Here is a 21,624-nt window from a genome sequence, read left to right on the forward strand (position 1 = left end):
GTCTTCCTCCCCGAATAACATGGTGTACTGTGTATTTTCATTTGTTTTGTCGTATATTTGTAACTCTAACTCTATGTCTATTTATTTCTCGAATCTGCTGTGACTGGTGTGATGTCTGACTGTTGCTAGGCTCACACTCTTCAATCTTGCCAGAGGAAGGGAAAGACAATGAATTTGACAAGAGACTTTTTCATGGAGATTCTCTGTGTAAGTGGTTATTCTTCTCCTCTCCACCTCTATTAATCTATCACTTTGTTTTCCTGCTCCAGTATTTCCAAATATAATCGTCTCCTGCAGAAAGATCAGATGCTATCGCTGTGTCTTGGTTTTGGTGTTCATCCTTGCTGTCCCATGGCAATTAGTCATCTGGTTGGCTGCTAGATGACTCATGACTTCTGGACCTCACAATTTAGAGTCTGTCATGGGGCTCCCAGCTCCCATAACGACCCTTTAAATAAATGTCCCTGTGTATATCAGATGCTCACTTTACTAGTTTGCAAACTCACTCTGTTCAAAATACTTAGGGATTTTTCATAATGTGTGGTCCACATAAAACTACCATTTTGTTTTTAAGAAAAGCTGTCTTGGGGCTGGAGAAATGGCTCAGCAGTTAATAGCACTTAGTGTTCTTGCAGAGAACCTGGGTTCAGTTGCCAGCACCTACATCAGGTGGCTCACAACCAGAGGATCTGATGCCCTCTTTTTTTTTTTTTTTTTTTGGTTTTTCGAGACAGGGTTTCTCTGTGTAGCTTTGCGCCTTTCCTGGAACTCACTTGGTAGCCCAGGCTGGCCTTGAACTCACAGAGATCCGCCTGGCTCTGCCTCCCGAGTGCTGGGATTAAAGGCGTGCGCCACCACCGCCCGGCATCCCTCTTTGTCTCTGTAGCTGCCTGTGGGCATGTGATACACATAAACTCAAGCAGGCACACACATACACACATACGTAAAAAGATAATGTTTTTAAAAGGAAAAACCAGGTTTTATTTATATACATATACATATATATATTTGAAGTTATTTTTATTGTTTCTACAGTTTTCACAAGAAGAAACATCCTAAAACATCTGAATTAAACCTGCCAACCGGCCTACATTAAGCTTACCAGCACAGGTATGAAGAGCTGGATCGCTCTTGGTGGGCTCCCTTAATGTGTTTCTTCTGTCCCCTTCAGTCTTCCTGTGTTGATGATGAAGAGGAGAGGAAGGAGTCTGCTGCTGCACAGAGACGCTGCAGGGCATCGTGTGGATCCAGCAGGGTTTCACTAAGGAGTTTCTTGGCAACTAGTTTATAAGTGTTTTCAGCATTTCATTTTAAATCTCGGCCTCAATAATATGGAATTAAAATATGCTTAGGCACAGGCTACCCCAAGTATGGATTGATTACAAGATGGTACTAGTATCGAGGTCCTTAGCAAATTTCATTCCGATGGAGCTTCAATCAATACTTTCCAGTTTGGCATTTTATCATAAAGGGGACTTTTGTTAGTGAAAAAGAAGATGCCTGGAGAAAGAGCGAGGTGGGAAAGAGGGGAGTAGACAGGGATAAAGACAATAAAAACCTTCAATATAAATATAGCACTTAAAGAGAAATATAATTTCCTAATAGAAAGCATGCTGGCTAACTACTTTTCCCCATTTGGTTCAATCTTCCTCTCTCTTCCTAACAGAGTTAGTGCAGATTCTGGGATGGGGGCCAGGAGGAGTTTAGGATGTTCTGAACAACACCACTTGTTCTTTCTAGGACTGAATAATAGATTTTAGAAGTTGTCTAAATGCCAAAGAAGGGTGACGGTATAACAGAGCTAATGATTTAGGAGAAGTGTTGCAGACATCACGACCAGAGAAAGTGCAAACCCTGACAATATGGGCAGGATAGCTGTGTGACAAAGAAAAATGCTGTAGGGAAGTGAAAGAGAAATATTTAAGTTGTCACCATGAATCTGAGGGCCAGGCCCTGTGTACTGTGTCATTTCAGAAAGTACTACATTGTAAAGGGGTTCATCTCAGGGTCTATGTTCTCCTATCATAGTCAGTCTCAGTAAATCAAGGCTCTTGGGTAGCAGGTTACCAAACACTTTCTAAATAGATTGATTAAAGTGATTTTATGGAGTGGAGAGTTCGTATTACCTATCAGCTAATAGCATTAGCACTAATTTCTTCACTTTTCCGCTGCATAGCCTTTGTTAGTGTTGCTTTTTTTCATTATTTTAATAGATTTGCTTCTGCTGCAGAACATAAGTCTCTCAACAACATCTCACTGACGCATTTGAATGACACACATGTCATGACTCAAACATTGGTTCTGGAGTGTCATGTTTTGAATGGGTACAACTGAGCGCATTTGGTCACTGATAGTGGTTTATATAGACAACCCATTATCCATAGGTTAGCCAGAAAACTGAATTTGACCTCAGCAAATGTTGTCACAGTGTGACAGTCCTCTGAGCCTTCTGTCCTTTATGTTCTTCATCTCATTTTAGCAAAACTCATTGTCTCCATTGGCCATAAAGACATTGGTAGCAGTGGGAGTTCATCTCAGTCCACTCTTCCCACCCACCTGCCCCAGTCATCCTGGCCTTCTAGAACATTTATCGAAGACTTTCTATTCCTTCTGCTAGGAACCACCTTCTTCACACGTATCCACAGGGCTCAGTGTCTAACATCCTTCAAGTATGAGTGAGGCTTGCTTCACCCACGTTATTTCACAGCAGAACTCCCTGTACCTCTTTTCTTGGTTTAGCTATCCTATGAAGAGTTACCACATTGCTTTTTAAAAATAAATTCACTTGGTTCACTTTATGTATTATTTTAATGCCCACTAAAATGCAAAATTTTGGAGGACAAGGAAATGCTAGATCAATAGTGGGTATCTGGAGGATATTCATTAAACCATTTGTTGAATGAAGGGATGAATTGGGCAATCGCTGTAAATCTTTGAGTAAGTAGCTTTGGTGGTGGAGTGGGCCACTCAGCATGGCCATTATGTTCTCTGTTACATAATTCTCCCATTTTCATGAATGTCTTAGTGTATTTATTGCCATGAAAAGACACCATGACCACGGCAACGGTAAGGTGATGGCTTAGAGTTTCAGAGGATCGATCAGTCCATTATCATCAAGACAGAGAGCATGGCAGTGTGCAGGCAGGTGTGGTACTGGCTACATCTTGACCACAAGGCAGCAGGAAGCTGACTGACCGTCACCCTGAGAGAAACTTGAAAAAAGAGACCTCAGTGCTCACCTCCACGGTGACACACTTCCTCCAACAGGGCCACATCTCCTGATAGTGCCACTCCCTTTCAAACCATCACAATGAATAACTGTTTAGAAGTTTATTTTACAGGATGCCAATGGCAATGTCCACCATTTACTATCAAGAAGACCATACCTAAGCTGTTAGTTTTTTTGACTGATCTTTTAATCTGACTTTCTAACATCAAAATCTTGAAAATACAAGAAACAACAAAAATTTCCCTCAAGGGTCACTGAGAATATTTAATGAACTGTAGGAAAAAGCAAGTCATGCAGTAGATGCAATATGATTGTCAATGAGATATTTACAGGCATTGTTCATATATACATGTTAACAGGACATTCTAGCTACAGTTAGCCAACTTCAGGACATCCACAGGAACTGTTATAATGTTTGTTTGGTTTCATGTTGTTTGCCTTAGGGGACCATGGACATTGAAGCATATTTTGAAAGGATTGGTTATAAGAACTCAGCGAATAAATTGGACTTGGACACATTAACTGAAGTTCTTCAGCACCAGATGCGAACAGTTCCTTTTGAGAATCTTAACATGCATAGTGGAGAAGCCATGGATCTGGATTTAGAGACCGTTTTTGACAACATAGTGAGGAAGAAGAGGGGTGGGTGGTGTCTCCAGGTTAATCATCTCCTGTACTGGGCTCTGACCAAAATGGGCTTTGAAACCACGATGTTGGGAGGATACGTTTACATAGATGCAGTCAATAAATACAGCAGCAAAATGATTCACCTTCTAGTACAAGTGACCATCGGTGACAGAAACTACGTTGTTGATGCAGCCTTTGGAGGCTCTCTCCAGATGTGGGAGCCTCTGGAATTAGTGTCAGGGAAGGATCAGCCTCAGGTGCCTGCCATCTTCCGTTTGACAGAAGAGAACGGAACCTGGTACTTGGACCAAATCAGAAGAGAGCAGTATGTCCCAAACCAAGAATTTGTTAACTCAGATCTCCTTGAGAAGGCCAAATATCGAAAAATCCATTCTTTCACTCTCAAACCCCGCACTATTGAGGAATTTGAACATTCGAATACCTACCTTCAGACATCATCATCATCCGTATTTGTAAACACCTCGTTTTGCTCATTGCAGACTTCAGAAGGGGTGTGCTGTTTAATAGGCTCCACCATTGCTAGTAGGAAATTCAGTTATAAGGACAATGTAGATCTGGTCGAGATTAGGAATGTGAAGGAGGAAGAGATAGAAGACATACTGAGAACTGCATTTGGCATTTCTTTGGAAAGAAAGTTTGTGCCTAAAAATGGTAACCTATCTTTTACTATTTAGGATGAGAAGCAAAACTGTTTTTCATTATTATTTCATGCTCTTAAACATTTGAAACATATGCAAATGTATCCATAACAGGCCTTAAAGAATCATCACCCAGCTCAATATTGATCAACTAATAACTTGTTGTGCCTTCTATTTCCTACATTTTATAGAAAATAAATCCTAGCTGTCCTGTCATTTCACCAAGAAAAATACCATCAGTTATAATTAAATAAATTTTAATGGATATAACCACAATCCTTTTCAAGATTAGTCATACAAAAATTTTCTTAATGAAGATGTGGTTATCTTGGGAGCCATATTCATTTGTAATAGAAAAGCTTCAAACAATGTTATTGTTGAACTCACATAAAACTTATATTAATAGTTGACTATGAATTAACAGAGAACTGTAGGCATTAAATTCAGCCAGAATAGCCGGGCGGTGGTGGCGCACGCCTTTAATCCCAGCACTCGGGAGGCAGAGCCAGGCGGATCTCTGTGAGTTCGAGGCCAGCCTGGGCTACCAAGTGAGTCCCAGGAAAGGCGCAAAGCTACACAGAGAAACCCTGTCTCGAAAAACCAAAAAAAAAAAAAATAAAAAAATAAAATAAAATAAATTCAGCCAGAATAAATCTGATGTCCAAGGTTTACAAGAAACGACTTCACAACTTAGGATCAGAATAAAGCGAACAAGAATGAGCCATGATTTCAGTTCCAGGAAACCTCCTAGACCTCAGGACAAAATTCAAACCAATGCATAGGTCTCTATGTGTAGGTGCCAACACAATGACATGGCTTAGAATTTCTTCCAGGGTTAATTTTGCAGACACAGTTCTGTTTGTATTTGATTTTTTTTAAAGCTATGGGAACACTGATCATTTGGAATAGGTGATTTATACCTCCTGTAAAATTCTTTATAGCTCATAAAATATATGTTATCTGGGGAACATTGTTTATGAAATATTAATTATTAAATACATTAAAATAGTATTGGCTCATAGACTATGAGTCAAAAGTTTCTTGGAGGTATTGGGATGTGACAAGGGTTGGTGTCATCTGTAAGACATGTGTTTCTGTCGTCCTAGTTCAATATCCCTGCTATATTCTTCTACTCCATTCTACAATTTAGCTTAAGAGGAAACAAGCAAGCAAACACGCTTCTTAGTGGATCTTGGAGTTCTAACCCTGAGCACAGTACTGGGTAAACTTGTGGATCTGATTCAAGAAATAAAACTGAGTTTGAGACATACATATTCCATACCGGACATAAAGACCACCAATGTAGGGGTAGAGAGATAGTTCCAGCACTAGACTACTGGTCTAGTACACTGGAAGCCCAGAATTGTTTACAGCACCACCACACACAAAGTATTTTGTCCTTGAGTGAATAAGTAATGTTGGTAATTACTTCCAAGTCTTTCCCTCCTTCTTTACTTTACTCCTGTTAAAATCCTGTTCACGTTGTGAGCTGCCTACTGCATGCTTCATGAGAACAGATGCCAAAGATGTAAGTGTATGGCCTGTGCCCCAGAATCTGAATCTCGAAATTCTCTTCATGTTTTCTGACTGGATTCTCTAAGACTGTCGTGTTAGATTCTAGTTTCTGTTCAGGCCATGATACGCAGCAGCCTTCACTCCATAGCCACGGATACCGATTGACAGGTGCCTTATCATCTGAGTCCCTAGCTAACAGGAAGTCCCAATGGAGTGCACATCAAGGGAAGCATTGGCTTTGGTGCTGTTGGTTCTTAGATCCTCCTTCCCACTCCATTCCTAGACTCCGGCCTGGGAATCAGAGATCCTGGCTGCAGGCTCTTGCTGTGAACTTACCCTAACCTCAAAAGGGATAAGAAGAGGCTCCTTCCTTTACCACATGGGCTCTTGTTCTCTTCAGAGACCCCACCATGCTGTCTGTCTCTGGAGCCCAAACTCTCCTTGGATCCCCTGCCCTACTGTTGACCCTCGGTCTATGTGCCCATGCTGTTAATAACTCTTCAATAAACCCATTATTCCCCAGTAATCCAGCCCAGAGTGCTCTTGAGTACCATCCTCCATGCAGACTCCAATGCCAGGGCTCTGGTTAACACTGGATAGTCCAGTATTCTTCAGCCTTCAACCAGTCATATCATATCAAGGTTAACAGAAAAGCAAGGGCTGGGATATCAACAAAAATACAGGTTACACTGCCACAGGGGTGGTTTTTGATTTTGTTTTGTTTTGCTTTGCTTTGTTTTGTATTTAGGGCAATGGTCCTATGTAGTCAAGCTGGCCTTGAACTTGCTGTGTAACTCGGGATGGCCTTGAGTTCTTGATTCTCCTACCTTCACTTCCCAAGGGCTAGGATCACAGGCATCGGCCACAGCGTAGCTGTTTTTCTGTTGTTTTTGTCTTGGTTGTTCGTTTTTTTTTGCAATATAGTAGTTGGGAAGTGCTAGTGCAGGTATAAAAATACACAAGCAGCTTGCCAACAAGTGGTTGTTATCAACAAAGGAAGCAAAATCCCTCAGAACCACACTGAGAGGTATCACTGTGCATGCCTCAGAGTGACCCAGCTGGACAGACAGAAAGTGGGGATACAGATTCTATAACTCACCCCACTTCCCCCAGGCCCTCCCCCAGAAGCTTAAACTTAAGAATCTTTTCTGACTACCCAGAATATAAGAATAGTGTGTGCCAAAAGGGCAACACAAAGGACTGATTCTGTCATGAAGAGTCTTTAGTAGTGTACAGGGAAAGAGCAAAGAAGCCCCAAGCATTATCTGCCAGTATCATGAATATAAATCAAAAACAGAAGAAATACAAACATATGACATGTGTCTTGTTTACAGCACATGTACGGACACACGTCATACACATTCCACGGTGTCTTTGGGATAGAAGCAGAAGGGTCTGAAGATGACAGGTGAAAGAAAGAAAAGGAAAACATAGATTGATAGAAGGTGATTCATCAACTCAGACTGTGAATGAGACGTGGCGGTCTCTTTCTCCTCTACGTCCTGGATCTGCTTTGCCTGATCCCTTTTCAAGCTTTGAGCTTCCACAGGCTCTGAGAGCGCATAAACTGAAATACTAAGGCCCTTCACAAGATACCTTGGTCCTTTTCAAAGAAAGTACTTGAGAAAAAGTTCGTAGGGGCAAGTGGGGCCCTACAACTACATTTCCCAGAGATCCTTGGGTTGGTTTTAACAGGGCATGGGGGCGGATCAACTTGGACAGCCAATGAAAGCATTTGGAGTCGATCTCAGCCTGCTTCCTGGTCTTGCTTGCTGTGGTCCTAGGAGCTGGGTAAGTGGGTCCTCCCGGATAGACTTGGAACTCGGGGTTTCCTCCTCCCCTAAGAGGAAGACCAGGAGATAACAGCATAATTGGGCTGTGAATTTCCAGTCCTAAGATTGTTGAGAAAGTTTGGGTGGCACATACTTGGAACCCAAGCTATAAATACTTTGTAGTACGCAGGGGATTCTAACAAATGTTTTCAAGTGGGTGACAGCCACAGCACGTTCTATTAGGGAGACTTCGAGAGTCATTGAGCTCCTTTAGGACTGTTTCCTTATCAGTCACGAACACACTAGTAATGGTGCTTACTTAACAGTGTGTGAGAATTAAAGAGGTGTATTAGCATCTTAGTAAATCTTTAATTGAATCCCCCGTTGGTTACTTTTAACAATGCTGATCACTGCACGTCTAGAGGAATTCATGGAGGGACTTTTGTCATTCTTGAAGAAGGGTTCGTCTGGAGGGTCTTTAGGAGCTGTCGATAACACCAGAAATCAACTACTTCCTGTGAACCCACACTGAGACATTACCCCTGAACATAGACTGTTAGATTACACAGCAACTAGATTACACAGCATCGAGGAGCCAGCTTATGCAAGAGTCTCAGGAGGTAGCGGCTGGTGGGCCCTCTTGCTCTGAACTCTGTTCTGTACTGTGGCCACGATGTCAACTACCTTGCTTGGCTCGTTTCTGATAACAGTTGTTCCCTTTCTCTAGGCCCTCCTTTGACGGCCTCAGACTCAAGGCAACTGACTCCACCCTGTCTTTCAAAAAGAGAAAACATAAGATAAAAAAAAAAAAAATGCAACTTTTTTTTTTATTAGCTACCTGCCGAAAACTAACTATGTGGCCATGCCATTTTTCTGTGGCCCTGTTTCTCTTTTCTTTTGTTTTTGTTTTCCTGGTAGGATCCCCTGCCCTTGCCTGGCTGCTGGGGGCCTTTACTGGAAGCCTGGAGGTTTCCTATAACCCAAGGGCAGCTAGTTAATGGTCTTTGCGTATGGCCAGGCTAACAAGTCTAGTCTCTTTCTTCCAGTTAATCAAAGAGTTTGGGGTTTGTGGTTGATATATTCTGCACCCCAATAAACTTATCTGGGGGTCAGAGAACAGAACACCTGCTAGATAGACATAGAGGCCAGAAAATGGTGGCACACACACCTTGAATCCTAGCATTCTGGAGGCAGAGTTCCATCCAGTTCTCTGTGAGTTCAAAGCCACACTGGAAACAGCCAGAAGTGATGGCAGGAAGCAAAAAGGTATATAAGGTGTGAAAACCAGGAACTAGCCTGGTTAAGCTTTTAGGCTTTTGAGCAGCAGTTCAGCTGAGATCCATTTGGATGAGGACACAGAGGCTTCCAGTCTGAGGAAACAGGATCGGCTGAGGAACTGGCGAGGTGAGGAAGCTGTGGCTTGAGGTGAGGAAGCTGTGGCTTGTTTTGCTTCTCTGATCTTCCAGCATTCACCCCAATACCTGGTTTCGGGTTTGATTTTATTAATAAGACCTTTTAAGATTCGTGCTACAGGGGTTGTTGGATGCTGTGGGCTTCAGAGCAGAAATAAGAGAAAAGTAAAGGAATGAGTGTGGGGCGAGGTACACATACAAAATTACAAGCAATTCATTAGTTCTCATTATAACTCTTCACTGAGTATTGCCAATAATCCACGCAATGAGTATAGTGGCCCCTCAATAGTATATCCTGCTTCTACCCTGACAGTAGGTCACCCACATATCAGAGGCATTCTCCTTAGGGATTCATCTCTAGCTTTCCGATGTTGGCCTCTTGCTCACAACTCCATTTGGGAAAAGAATAAGAAGCTCTCTTACTAAAACAATTGAAAATCACTCTTTACATGAAAGATGCAGAGGTTCTAAAGACCAGGAGTTAAGCAACAAGAGTTCTGCATACCAACCTGTTCTCTGGGGTGGTGGGGTGGGGGAGTATCTAAAAAGGACAACTTGTGATTGGTATGCCGTTCCTTTAGGGACAAAGGACAGCAGCAGGTATAACCATCGCATGTTGATCATTAGACTAAGTAAATATGCCTGTGATCTGCAGAAAGACCCCTGTGGCACTGAAGACCCCTCTAGAAGTCCCTCCCTTTGTGTAATTTAACCTTCTTATACACAGTTCTATGGACTTGAACACACTTGAAGATGGCCAAATGCAAATTCCCCCCAACCAGATGCTGGGGCCAAGTTACATGTACGAGTGAACTAAGGAAGTGCTGGGGAAATGCTGCTCTGCCTGTGTAGATTATAACCCTCAAGTTTGTCCACACGAGAGCAAGGAAAGGGTACTTTCAAGACCTTGTGCCAAGGAGTCCTTGCTCCAAAACTGTGCTGGGATTTACAGCTTGCCATTTACAGCCTTTAGCAAAAGAAGCAAGGAAGCCCCAGAAGCTGTAAGGAATATGGGGTGTAGGGCCTTTTATATATAGGCATACAAGCCATGCCACAGATATAGAAATGGTAAAAAGAATCTACAGGTCTGAGTGAATTACTGACAGGATCCTCACAAGCTCACCTTGGTCTTAAATCTTCTCCAAGTTCCTGTGCCCCCTCTGAGTGCGCAAGCATGCCATGTTCTTTATTCTTCAGTGCACATGGTGGGAAGAAGTATGTGTAAGGGGCTTCATGCAAATCGTGGTGTATATTTTAAACTTTATTTTGTTTTTATTTTCATTATGATTGTCTGTCTTTCAGCAAGTGCCTTTACCCACAGAGCCATCTCACCAGCCCCATATCTTCTTAAGTATATTTTTGTCATTTTAGGTAAGGAGTGCAGTCCAGCTCTTCTTGGGCTTTGCCCCTCCTTATTTTATTGCATGCATTTCTGCCTCATATGTCAATAAATGATCTAGGTTAAGGGTTCATTTCTTCAGGTTTGGATACAGATTGTCCCCATGAATAGCTCAGATGTCGAAGGCCGATCCCCAGCAGATGGTGCCGTTTGGCAGTGATTTGGTTGTGAGGGTGCTCACCTCACCAATGGACTGAGTTCACAGCTGCATGGGCTCTTAGGAAGTAGGGCCTCGTTGGAGCAAGTGCATCACTGGAGGTGTTCCGTAAGGATATATTTTGTCACCGGTTCCTTCCTCTTTTTCTCTATTTTTGGGCCACCATGAGATGAACATGTTTGCCTTGCCGTGCCTGCCACCATGATACTTCTGTCTCAATACAGAGCCACAGTAATGGAGTCAGCTCACCAGAGACTGGCTCATCTGAAACTGGAATCCAAAATAGAGCTTTCTTCCTTCAGGTTGTTTGCTTGACATGCATTAGCATGCATTGTTGTTTAATCATGACAACAGAAAATAGCTAACACTTTGTTACAGAGCCTTAATGTGGCCTCTGGACTGGATGACTCCAGTGTGTGTGGTTTTTAAGATAAACAATAAATGAAAGCTGGAGACTTTGCCTATCAGAAGCTGCCAACCCATTTCTGAGGACTTTCTACCTTAGCTCATCAAACACAGTCTTTGTTCTTTGCTTGTTAATCATGACAACAGAAAATAGCTAACTGTCCATTGCTGTGGGATGTCTTTCTGTATGCTGTGAATATGTGTTGCTCTGATTGGTTGATAAATAAAGCTGCTTGACCTATGGCAAGACAGCTTAGAGGCAGGTGGGAAATCCAGGAGAGAGATAAGAAGAAGAAAGGCAGAGGTGGAGGAGACGCCCTTCCACCCTCCATGGAGAGGCATGTAATGGCACACAGGTAAAGCCACAGAACATGTGGTGACATATAGATTAATAAAAATAGGCCGAGTTTAGTTTTAAGAGCTAGCTAGCAAGAAAATTAAGCCATAGGCCATGACCATGCAATTCATAATTGATATAAGCCTCTGTGTGTTTACTTGGGTCTAAGGAGCTGCAGGACTGGGCGGGACACAGGAAAACATCCAGCTATAGTCCATTACAGAGCCTTAATGTGGCCTTTGGACTGGGTGACTCCAGTGTTTGTGGTTCACAAGATAAACAATAAATGAAAAATGGAGACTTTGCTACCAGAAGCTGCCAACCAATCTCTGAAGACTTTCTACATTGGCTCATCAAATACAGTCATTGTTCTTGTCAGGGAGAGTATTGGAAAAATTTTCACCAGCCACAGCCTCACTGGAACACTGAACTAGTTGAGGTCTGTGCTGTCTAACCCGTAAATTGTCAGTTCACATTAGCTATTGCAAAATCAGATGTTCCTGTGTTGACTTTGTAATGGTCCATCAGATCTTCCTAGTTCTGACCAATTCTACATCTAGCTTTATGATTTACTTATGTCTATCTATTTCTCTATAAGACAAAATGGCTTGGTCAGGAGCCATAATGTGTAGCTCCTTTCTACTCTTCCCTGTATGAAAAGGAGCCAATGCTTGTACATCCCAGCATGCTGCCCTCTCAATTTCTTGCTTCTCCTTTTCATCTACCTCTCCACTGGCTGGTAAAGAGGAAGCACTTGACCAGGATGGCTCACAGTTGTTTCTCAAGTTCTTTCACGTTTCACTAGGCAGTGTCTTCACATGCCTAGGGACTTTCTAATTCAGTGGGATGCTAACAGAATAACAAGCAGCTAGTGTGTCCCTTCAGTACTTTGTAAACATATTCCATTATTTTACCTTTGCATGTTTGTGTGAAACATCGGTTACCAGGCTGATATCTTCCTGATGAAAACTAGTTATCTCTCTACCAGATGCTTGAGTAGCTCTTTATAATTTTGGATTTCAACAATTTAAATAGATACAGTCACATGTCATGGACATAGAATTCAATTTTTCCTGGAATGTTATCTCACTTGCTTTCTGATATGATTTCTACAGAATTTTCATATGCGCACATCTTATATCATAATTTTTTTTTCTATTCTAATTTGTGTACTTTCCATTTCAGCAACTGTGGTTGCATTTCATATCTCAGAATTTAACTGGCTTTGACATGGCTTTGTCTTTCCAGTAGCCTTGACTGGCCATCAAGTGATCTTTCTACATACCTAATATGTTATTGTGTGCTGTTCATCATAATTAATGCAATCTCTTGCTTTATGTCCTTAGTTTCTAAGTTTGAAATATTTCTTTGCATAAACCACATTGTTCAGTAATTGTATCTGTCACCTTTTTGAAGAACCTCTAGAAAGTTTCTTTTTCTATTGGTTCTTTTTGACATGCATGTCATATCTCAGCTCCCAGTACCAGTCTCTTGGTATGTTTTCATTTGTTGTTTCACTTTCTTTAATCATGCATGTGTAACATTGACTCTACCCTTAATTCCTTCCTTGAATCTAGTTTGACTGGTGAAATGTCCATCTAGCACCAGGCTTGGACTTAATCGTTTTGGAAGAGGTAAGAGAATCGAATATGACAGGAGATTCTTTGGTGGCTTGTCTTCTACACAGAAGTTGTCCCTCTCCTTCTCCGATGGCCTCCACTATCACTGCCTGGGGGAACAGCCCCCAGCAGCACAGGGCTCAAAGGGAAATCCACAGAGTCGACACATACTAGACTTTTATCTGAGGGGGTTAGGGAAAAGACACTCACACAGTCTCTTAATGGTTTATTTATTTATTTATTATCCTTCTTTATTCTCTATCCTTCTCTGATCTTCCATGTACTTTCTACTGCATATTTTCTCTCTACAGTTTATATACTCCAACAAAGTTTTTCACACAATATAGGAATTACAGTGTGGTTATATCCTGAGTTTTTCAAGTGAATGATTACAATGAATACAAAACAAAGTGAAAAAAACAGCATGTTTTGCATATCCCTTACATGATTAAACATTTTATGTATTACAGGTAAAAAACAAATTATCCCAAGAACCCACATACATCCATACCAAGCAACTGGTTATAGATTAACAGTGTAGGCAAGCAAGATATTCTTCTTAGCCGGGTTTTTTATTGGCAAGCTTCAGCTTTGCAGTTTCAAAGAAAGCACCAATTACTTTATTACTTATCGTGAAAGGTAATCTTATAAGGAATCTTAAAGGAATCATTTTAAAAAACCTCATAGGTCCTAACTGTGTGACATTTCCTTGTATTTATTTTTATTAATCAAAACTCTGTATAAACCAACATTATTATTATCAATTAGACAGGACAGCTTAGGAAGGAATCATCTTCATAATAATCTACCAGTAAAACTGCCCAGTAGAGCAGGATGTTTCCATGAGAAAAACAACTATATTACAGGCAGTGGGGATCTCCCCTCACCATTCACACCGTGCCAGATACCAGAGAATGATAGCAGCAAACTTGTAAAGGCACAACAGAAGCAAAAGACATTCTGGGGGTCTGTGGTCTTGGGGCCTTGCCTAACCGAGATTCAGTCATCAGGGAGTTTCCTCCTGGTGGGCTGACACCTTGAACTTCAATTGCCACCTGCTGCTCCTCTGACACAACCACCACCAGCAATTCACATTAAGACTGCCACTGTCTTTTCCAGCCCTTGGTCCCCTGCTGTAGTTGTTACCTTAAGGAAGGCCACTGTACAAACTGCTTTCTGTGTGCTGTCTGTATTTAGGTAGTAACCAGGGATGTCAAACGTGGTTCATCACTCCTTGCTGTTCCTATGGCAACTAATGATGTGTATTGTTGCTTCTGGGCCCTATCCTTATGAGGACATGCAGGTACTTCTGGAAGTCCCAGGCTTAGAACTCATCATGGTGCTACCAACTCTCAACATCATACTTTCCATAGGCTTCCCTGCGTAGCTCAGATGTTCACTTCTGTGCAGTCTGCTCCCTGTGTTTGGGATGTTCTGAGACTCCTCATAACTTATGTTACAAATAACTACCCTTTTTCTTTCAAGAAAAGTAGTATTATATCTAGCATTTTATATTTACTTGGGGATTGTGTACTATGATGTGTAGGGCTGAAAATTTATGGGAGCTGGTTTTCTTCATCCACCTTCCAAGTTATGAGGATCAAATTCAGGTTTTCAAGCTTGGAGTCAAGTACTCTGCTCTCTCTAAGACATCCTCCCAGCCCATGTTATATTTCATTTTTAAACTTGCCTTTCTGAGTTTGTACCAGGAAGAAGAAACTTTCTAATACTTTTGAATTAAAGCCAACAACTTTCTTTGAACTGACACATATAAAAAAAGTACTTTCTAAGAAATCTCAAAGAATCTAACTATATTAACCAGCCTTATCTAAGTCTTGTCTATATTGATGATCAGGCTGAAGAGAGGGTTTGTCCTTACATAGAGACTCTGTTAGCCTGCGTGTGAAACTAATCATATTTTCACTCATCTCCTTTCCTACCAAGTACTCTCAAGGAACTCACAAAATTTTACCTTGAATTTTACCCAACTTCATCAGTATACTGTTGAAATATATTTAGTCACAGAATACCCAGGTATGATTTGCTTACCAGGTATAGCTAGTGTTGAGCCCCATAGCAAAAACTGACTTATTTATAATGAATCTACAGTTAATCTAAATTCCAACTCAAAACTTAGTCTTCAAACAAACACAAAATATGACTGTTGCTTATAGCAATATTTTGGTTACTTCACTGTACTGCCTGTAATTCGTGTCCAAGTGTTTGTCCCAGTCCATCCTCTGTGTGTTATTGTTTCACCCTTCTTCCCCAGTCCTGGGGAAGCAGCAGTCAGAAGGCTAGTCACGCATAAACCACCACTGTGCTGCTCCCTTCCCCTTGGAGTCAATGTAAATACCGAGTACGGAGCCCAACAGGTGCTGGGGACATCTAAATTCCATTTGTTCTCGCTGAGTGTGAGATGCTTAACGCTTACGTAAATGGTACCGTGACAACTGTGTACTGTATTGCACAATTCTCCTGATCCTGTAAGCAACTGTTCAGAAGCCTATTTTAATGGATTCTGATTGCAATCTTATAGTTACTTATCCTTGTCTGGCTTTTTACTTAGTCCCTGTACTGAGTATATACAGGAAGGACTACAGAACATCCTACATTTTATTATCTTTATTTATCTGGCTTGCCATTTGACCTGCATTTCAAGGAAATGAGAAAACATTCATCCTGGGTCACTGAGACTATTCAACACTTGTCTAAGTGTTATTGATTGTATGTCAGTTCATATAATAGGGGCAAAATAGACATAGATAGTTGTAAACATTGTCTGTGTTTATATATTAAAAATGAATTTTATCTGTAATTATCCAACTCCAGTAAATCTACTAGCAAAAGCAGTAATATTTGATTCGGATTGTTTTCCTTGCCTTAGGGGACCATGGACATCGAAGCATACTTTGAAAGAATTGGTTATCAGAATCCCAGGAACAAACTGGACTTGCAAACATTAACTGAAATCCTTCAGCACCAGATACGAGCTATTCCCTTTGAGAACTTGAACATCCATTGCGGGGAATCCATGGAGCTGAGCTTAGAGACCATCTTTGATCAAATTGTGAGGAAGAAGAGGGGTGGGTGGTGTCTCCAGGTTAATCATCTCCTGTACTGGGCTCTGACCAAAATGGGCTTTGAAACCACAATGTTGGGAGGATATGTCTTTAACACTCCAGCTAACAAGTACAGCAGTGGTATGATTCACCTTCTAGTACAGGTGACCATCGGTGACAAGGACTACATTGTTGATGCTGGGTTTGGACGTTCCTACCAGATGTGGGAGCCTCTGGAATTAGCATCAGGGAAGGATCAACCTCAGGTGCCTGCCATTTTCCGCTTGACAGAAGAGAATGGAACCTGGTACTTGGACCAAATCAGAAGAGAGCAATATGTTCCAAACCAAGAATTTGTTAACTCAGATCTCCTTGAGAAAAACAAATACAGAAAAATCTATTCTTTTACTCTCGAACCCCGCACTATTGACGACTTTGAGTCCATGAATACCTACCTTCAGACATCGCCAGCATCTGTGTTTACAAGCAAATCATTTTGTTCCTTGCAAACCCCAGAAGGGGTTCACTGTTTGGTAGGTTCCACCCTCACCTATAGGAGATTCAGTTATAAAGACAATGTGGATCTTGTGGAATTTAAGAGTCTGAAGGAGGAAGAAATAGAAGACATACTGAAAACTATATTTGGTGTTTCTTTAGAGAGAAAACTTGTGCCCAGGCATGGTGATAAATTTTTTACCATTTAGAATAAGCAGCAGTACAAGTTTTCAGTGTCCCTCCGTGTACTTGAACTTTTTATGATAAATTTTCAAGCAGATGTACAGTATATGTAATTACATGAGCCTTTTTGCATCCATACCCTAGCTTACCAGTTACTGGTAACTAGTAATTTGTTATATCCGCTCTACTCCTATATTTTAAATAGCAATAATTGCATCTTGGATAAACCTCATTGGCTATGACACTGCCACTGTGCAAAGCTCTACTCCTGTATTTTAATAAAAGAAAACTAGACATTTCATTCATAAAATATCAGCACTTCTGGTTACATGGCTTTTGAATGAAACATAGCTAGAAATCAGCCATTCAAAGAGTACTTTACTGATGACATGGACATACTGGTGACCATGCTGATGTGTACAAGAAAACACCCAACATTGGCTTACTGCTAAATTCACATGGAATTTGTGCTAATAGTTGAATAAAAGAAATAGTGAGAAAAGCATTCCATTAAATTCAACCAGCATGAATCCAATATCTAATTTTTATGAGATATTATCTGTATAATTTAGGATTTGTTTGCAGCAAAGAAGAATGGGAGCTAATGTTGGTTCCAAATAACTATGTAGTCCTCAGTATCTGACTTATCCCAATACCTAGGAATATGTGGTTAGGACCAAAGAGAACCAGCCACACAGCTAATGATTTCCTTCTGTGTTGCTTTTGTATCCAGTTCTTTTTAAACTATTTTTCTTACTGTGGAAACAAACACCAATGTTTAGATATTTGAGCTTCCGTATTTTAAAAATGTAAGTCTAAAATAATATAAATGATGAAATATCTGTGTAAAACATTTTCAAAGAGGTATATTAAAACACGCTGACTAATGTAGTGTGAATGAAAGGTTTTGTCTGGAGGAGTTAGGACATAACTTGGTGTCTTCTCCAGGGGAGTCTTCTGTTTATTTTACTCCTTAGTCATGCTGATTAATCTTTCCTGCTGATTTGACCAGATTTGTAATCACATAGACAAATTCTAGGCATTTCTGGGAGTATTTTTAGAGACGTTTGACTGAAGAGGGAGGACCCAGCTGATGAAGGAATGTGGGTGGCACCATGCCCTTGTTTAGGTCCGGGACTGAATAAAATGGGGGAAGATGAGAGAGTGAGCTGGGCGATGTTTAATGAGTTGTTCTCTGACTATGACACAGTGTGACCAGCTGCCTCGTGTTCTCACCTCTGCAGCTAACCCTGAGCCTTCAAACTATGAGCGCAAGTATATACGGGTGGTACTCGTTTGTTTGTGACAAGTCAGCCACAGATGTAGGGGTGTGTGTGTGTGCGTGTCGTGTGCGTGTGCGTGTGCGTGTGTGTGTGTGTGTGTGTGTGTGTGAGAGAGAGAGAGAGAGAGAGAGAGAGAGAGAGAGAGAGAGAGAAATTCTAAGCCTACAGCAAATACTAAATAAATATCTGTTAGATGGATGCCTGAATAATGTCATTAAGTCAGTAATTTTGACAGCAAGGGAGCTTTTTTTAAACATAATTCTTTACTGATTCTTTGGGAATTTCATATCATGCACTACAATCCCACTCACCTCCCAGTCCTTCCATATGTTACCCCTGCAACACAGCACATGTCCCTCCAGAAGAACTCCCCCTCAAATTAACTTAAAACAAAACAACAAAACCACCTAGCTTCTCCATCTTTCCAACACCCCTTCATTCACCCTAGTGGCATCAGGAGCTGCAATGTGTCACGCAGTATACGCTTTCATCTAATCAGTCCCAGCCAAAAAATGTCCATTGCAATGAGTCATTGGTCTGGTTCAAGGCATCTGGCACACCATCATCACTGGACCCTCATCGAAACTCCTCTTGACCAGTAGTCCCTTCACACACTCCAGCAAGTCATAGATGGGGTAGATGTTATGGTGGGCCAACCCAAGGCCCAAGATAAGGGTATGGGTGGTAGCTGAGTTGGTCTGTTGAGGACACTGGGATTACCCCACTCAGACGAGGGGCAGACCCAGATCTTCTAGGCCCATGCCTATGGTGAGGGGTGGGTGCAGAGATCCCAGGCCTGGACATCACCATGGTCCTGGGTGGCAAACAAGAAGCCACCTCAGCCTGTTCCTCACTGCTGTCACCTCTTTGATCTGCCTCTCTCCAAAGGAATTGAACCATTCTCTCTCTCTCTCTCTCTCTCTCTCTCTCTCTCTCTCTCTCTCTCTCTCTTTCCCATACCACACCCTACGTTTGCTCACCACAAGTGTCTGACCACCCAGCAGCCACAAGGCCTGCGTTTTCTACTCAGTGCCTGGGGCAGGCTGCCCCATTGGCACTGGCATATTTCCTAATCGCAGGCAGTTCCCAGGTCTCAGGACATATCAATATGTCAGGACATGCTTCTGGATATTTTTGAGACTTCTGTATTTTGAATTTTTGAAAATTTTGTGTGTGTGTGTGTGTGTGTGTGTGTGTGTGTGTGTGTGTGCATCTGTGTGTATGTGTGTTTGGAGAGTTTTTAATGGAAGTTCTTCCATCTTGCTTTAGTGTACTCCACAAATGTCCCGTCTTCTGTTTGGCACGATTTCCCTCTAGCTTGAAATCCTGTCCCACTATCACCCAGTGGCTTTATCCCTGATGGAAGATTGATAGCAGACCCAGAGACCTATGAGTATGACTACCACATGAAGCTTAGAGTGTTGACTTTTTTATATCTCACATTTTCTGTTGTGTTTCCCAGTATCGGGGGTACAATGTAAAATTCATACTTCTGAGAGTAGTTTTCTCTCTTCAGCTATGATTATCAAGGAAATGTGATGTGAGAAGCAGTATTAGAGTAGAGGAAAATTCTTTGGGTTAGCAGGTTTCCACAGGGATACTTTATATAGTGATGGAGATACAGGGGAGTGTGCATGTCCTAGGCAGAGTGTGACAAGAGGCCTGACCTGAGTAAAAGTGGATAATGAAATAATGCTTCCATTGATGAGGCTTTCCCGCTTCCCTTCTTTGGCTTTGTGCTGTGGATATCGCTCTGTATGCTGTGAATGTGTTGCTCTGATTGGTTAATAAATATAAGGCTGATTGGCCAGTAGCCAGGCAGGAAATATAGGTGGGATAAGCAGACAAGGAGAATTCTGGGAAGAGGAAGGCTGAGTCAGGAGACACCAGCCTGCCATCCAGGGAACACCATGTAATGGCACACAGGTAAAGCCACAGAACATGTGGTGACATATAGATTAACAGAAATAGGCTGGGTTTAAGTGTAAGAGCCCGAGCTAATGGCTGAGCAGTTTTAATTACTATAAGCCTCTGTGTGTTTACTTGGGTCTGAGCGGCTATGGACTGGGTGGGACACAGAAAAACCTTCAACTACAGCTTTGTTTACCTCCACTGCTCTCATTGCCAGTGTCAAGTCTTTCTGGTATCTGAACAGAAGAGAATTCCACAAGTTGATTGAGATCACGCCATGGCCACAACACACGGAACCAATCCAAATGTGGCCCATGGAGAACAATGCGGTTTTAGAACACTTTCAGTGAAGTTATCTGTACAGTGAGTGCCCTAATCCCTGTCCAGTTGCTTTTCCTTGAAGCTTTCCACTATGTGGGGAAAGCAAAAATGTATCAAAAGACACAGATAGATACAAAATGTAGCCATCAGGAAAAGAAGCCTGACCCCATGGATATGTCCAGAACAGTTCGCAATAATGACACGTACATCCGTTCCTTCTGTCTTTAAGATGGAGCCAAGTGAAGCCCATATCCTACTCTATACTATGCAGATAGAAGAACTGTGACAAATGCCAGTGTCCCTTTAGTCTTATTAAGGGTTCACCTTTTAATTCTTGAGAGGAAACCACAGGAAGTAGGTTCATTGCATATTTACATCTGCGTTTTCTGTGGTCTAGGACCACTGAGGATGGAAAGCCCTGGTGCAGCCAAAGCAGTTCTATGAGTCATTTTTATAGTAACATGTCTACATTGAACGAGAAGAAAATATCAAATAAATAATCTAACACTATGTCCTCAGGTACTAGAAAAACAGAAACTATCTAACTTCAAAGTTAAATAGGAGCAGAGTGTAAAGGTAAGAGCAAACCATCAGAGTGCACAGTAACAGAGCAATAGAAAAGATCAGCAACAGAGTTGGACTTTGGAAAAGTTAGATGTACTGGAAAACTATTAACTAGATTACATAGAAATTAAAAGGTACTAAAACTGATGAGTAAGGGGGAGACCTTATAACTAACAACAACCACAAAGGTTTCTAATGATTATAGTGAACAATGAATGAGTCAACAAATTAGACAACTAAGGAAAAGATAAGGTTGTAGAAACATAATGTACCAAGACTGAACCAGAAAGAAATAGGATATTTGAATAGACCAGTAATGAGAAAGGGCATTTAATTACTCATTAAAAGTCACTAATTGAAGAAAAACCCAGAACCATACGACTTGATAGCTGAATCATTTGAAGAAAAAATAATAAAAGTACTTCCAATCTCTTCCTGCAAACAGAAGAAGGAAGGAGGCACATTTCTAATCCTATGTCACCTGACCAAAGCCAGTAATGTCCCCAGAAACAAAAACTACAGTCTAGTATTCCTAATGACATAGATGCAAAACCCTCAAAGACCGTGTTTCCAATAGCATATCAAAGGATCATTAACACGATATGTAGGATTTATCCTGTAGGTGAGAGAATGGCCCAACACACACAAATCAGTTAATGTTATTTGCCATACTA

At 41.4% G+C, this 21,624-nt stretch overlaps 2 protein-coding genes and 1 pseudogene across 4 annotated transcripts; all 3 read left to right on the forward strand.

Annotated features, from left to right (window-relative positions):
• Positions 1-1,291, forward strand: part of LOC131894242 (3-hydroxyacyl-CoA dehydrogenase type-2-like) — a 44,980-nt pseudogene extending 43,689 nt beyond the window's left edge.
• Positions 1,026-4,791, forward strand: LOC131894374 (arylamine N-acetyltransferase 1). The gene is made up of 2 exons (XM_059244624.1): positions 1,026-1,110; positions 3,673-4,791. The coding sequence occupies exon 2, from the start codon at positions 3,679-3,681 to the stop codon at positions 4,549-4,551; it is 873 nt and encodes a 290-aa protein (XP_059100607.1). The 5' UTR covers positions 1,026-1,110; positions 3,673-3,678; the 3' UTR covers positions 4,552-4,791.
• LOC131894373 (arylamine N-acetyltransferase 2) lies at positions 1,045-17,167 on the forward strand. Of its 3 annotated transcripts, none has more exons than XM_059244621.1 (2): positions 1,045-1,110; positions 16,019-17,167. In XM_059244621.1, exon 2 carries the CDS (start codon positions 16,025-16,027, stop codon positions 16,895-16,897), a length of 873 nt encoding a protein of 290 aa, XP_059100604.1. In that variant the 5' UTR covers positions 1,045-1,110; positions 16,019-16,024; the 3' UTR covers positions 16,898-17,167. The 3 variants fall into 3 exon arrangements, with proteins under 3 accessions (XP_059100604.1, XP_059100603.1, XP_059100605.1); XM_059244620.1 differs by lacking the exon at positions 1,045-1,110 and adding an exon at positions 7,752-7,821; XM_059244622.1 differs by lacking the exon at positions 1,045-1,110 and adding an exon at positions 13,055-13,146.
• The last annotated feature ends 4,457 nt before the right edge of the window (positions 17,168-21,624 follow it).

The sequence above is a fragment of the Peromyscus eremicus genome, chromosome 17, assembly GCF_949786415.1.
Source record: "Peromyscus eremicus chromosome 17, PerEre_H2_v1, whole genome shotgun sequence".
NCBI lineage: Eukaryota > Metazoa > Chordata > Mammalia > Rodentia > Cricetidae > Peromyscus > Peromyscus eremicus.

Excerpts from the sequence above, each read along its gene's own strand:
- LOC131894374 (XM_059244624.1), top strand. The coding sequence starts at position 3,679 with ATGGACATTGAAGCATATTTTGAAAGGATTGGTTATAAGAACTCAGCG.
- LOC131894373 (XM_059244620.1), top strand. The coding sequence starts at position 7,756 with ATGAAAGCATTTGGAGTCGATCTCAGCCTGCTTCCTGGTCTTGCTTGC. Across the intron at positions 7,822-16,018 it reads GCTGTGGTCCTAGGAGCTGG|GGGACCATGGACATCGAAGC; the intron begins GTAAGTGGGTCC and ends TCCTTGCCTTAG.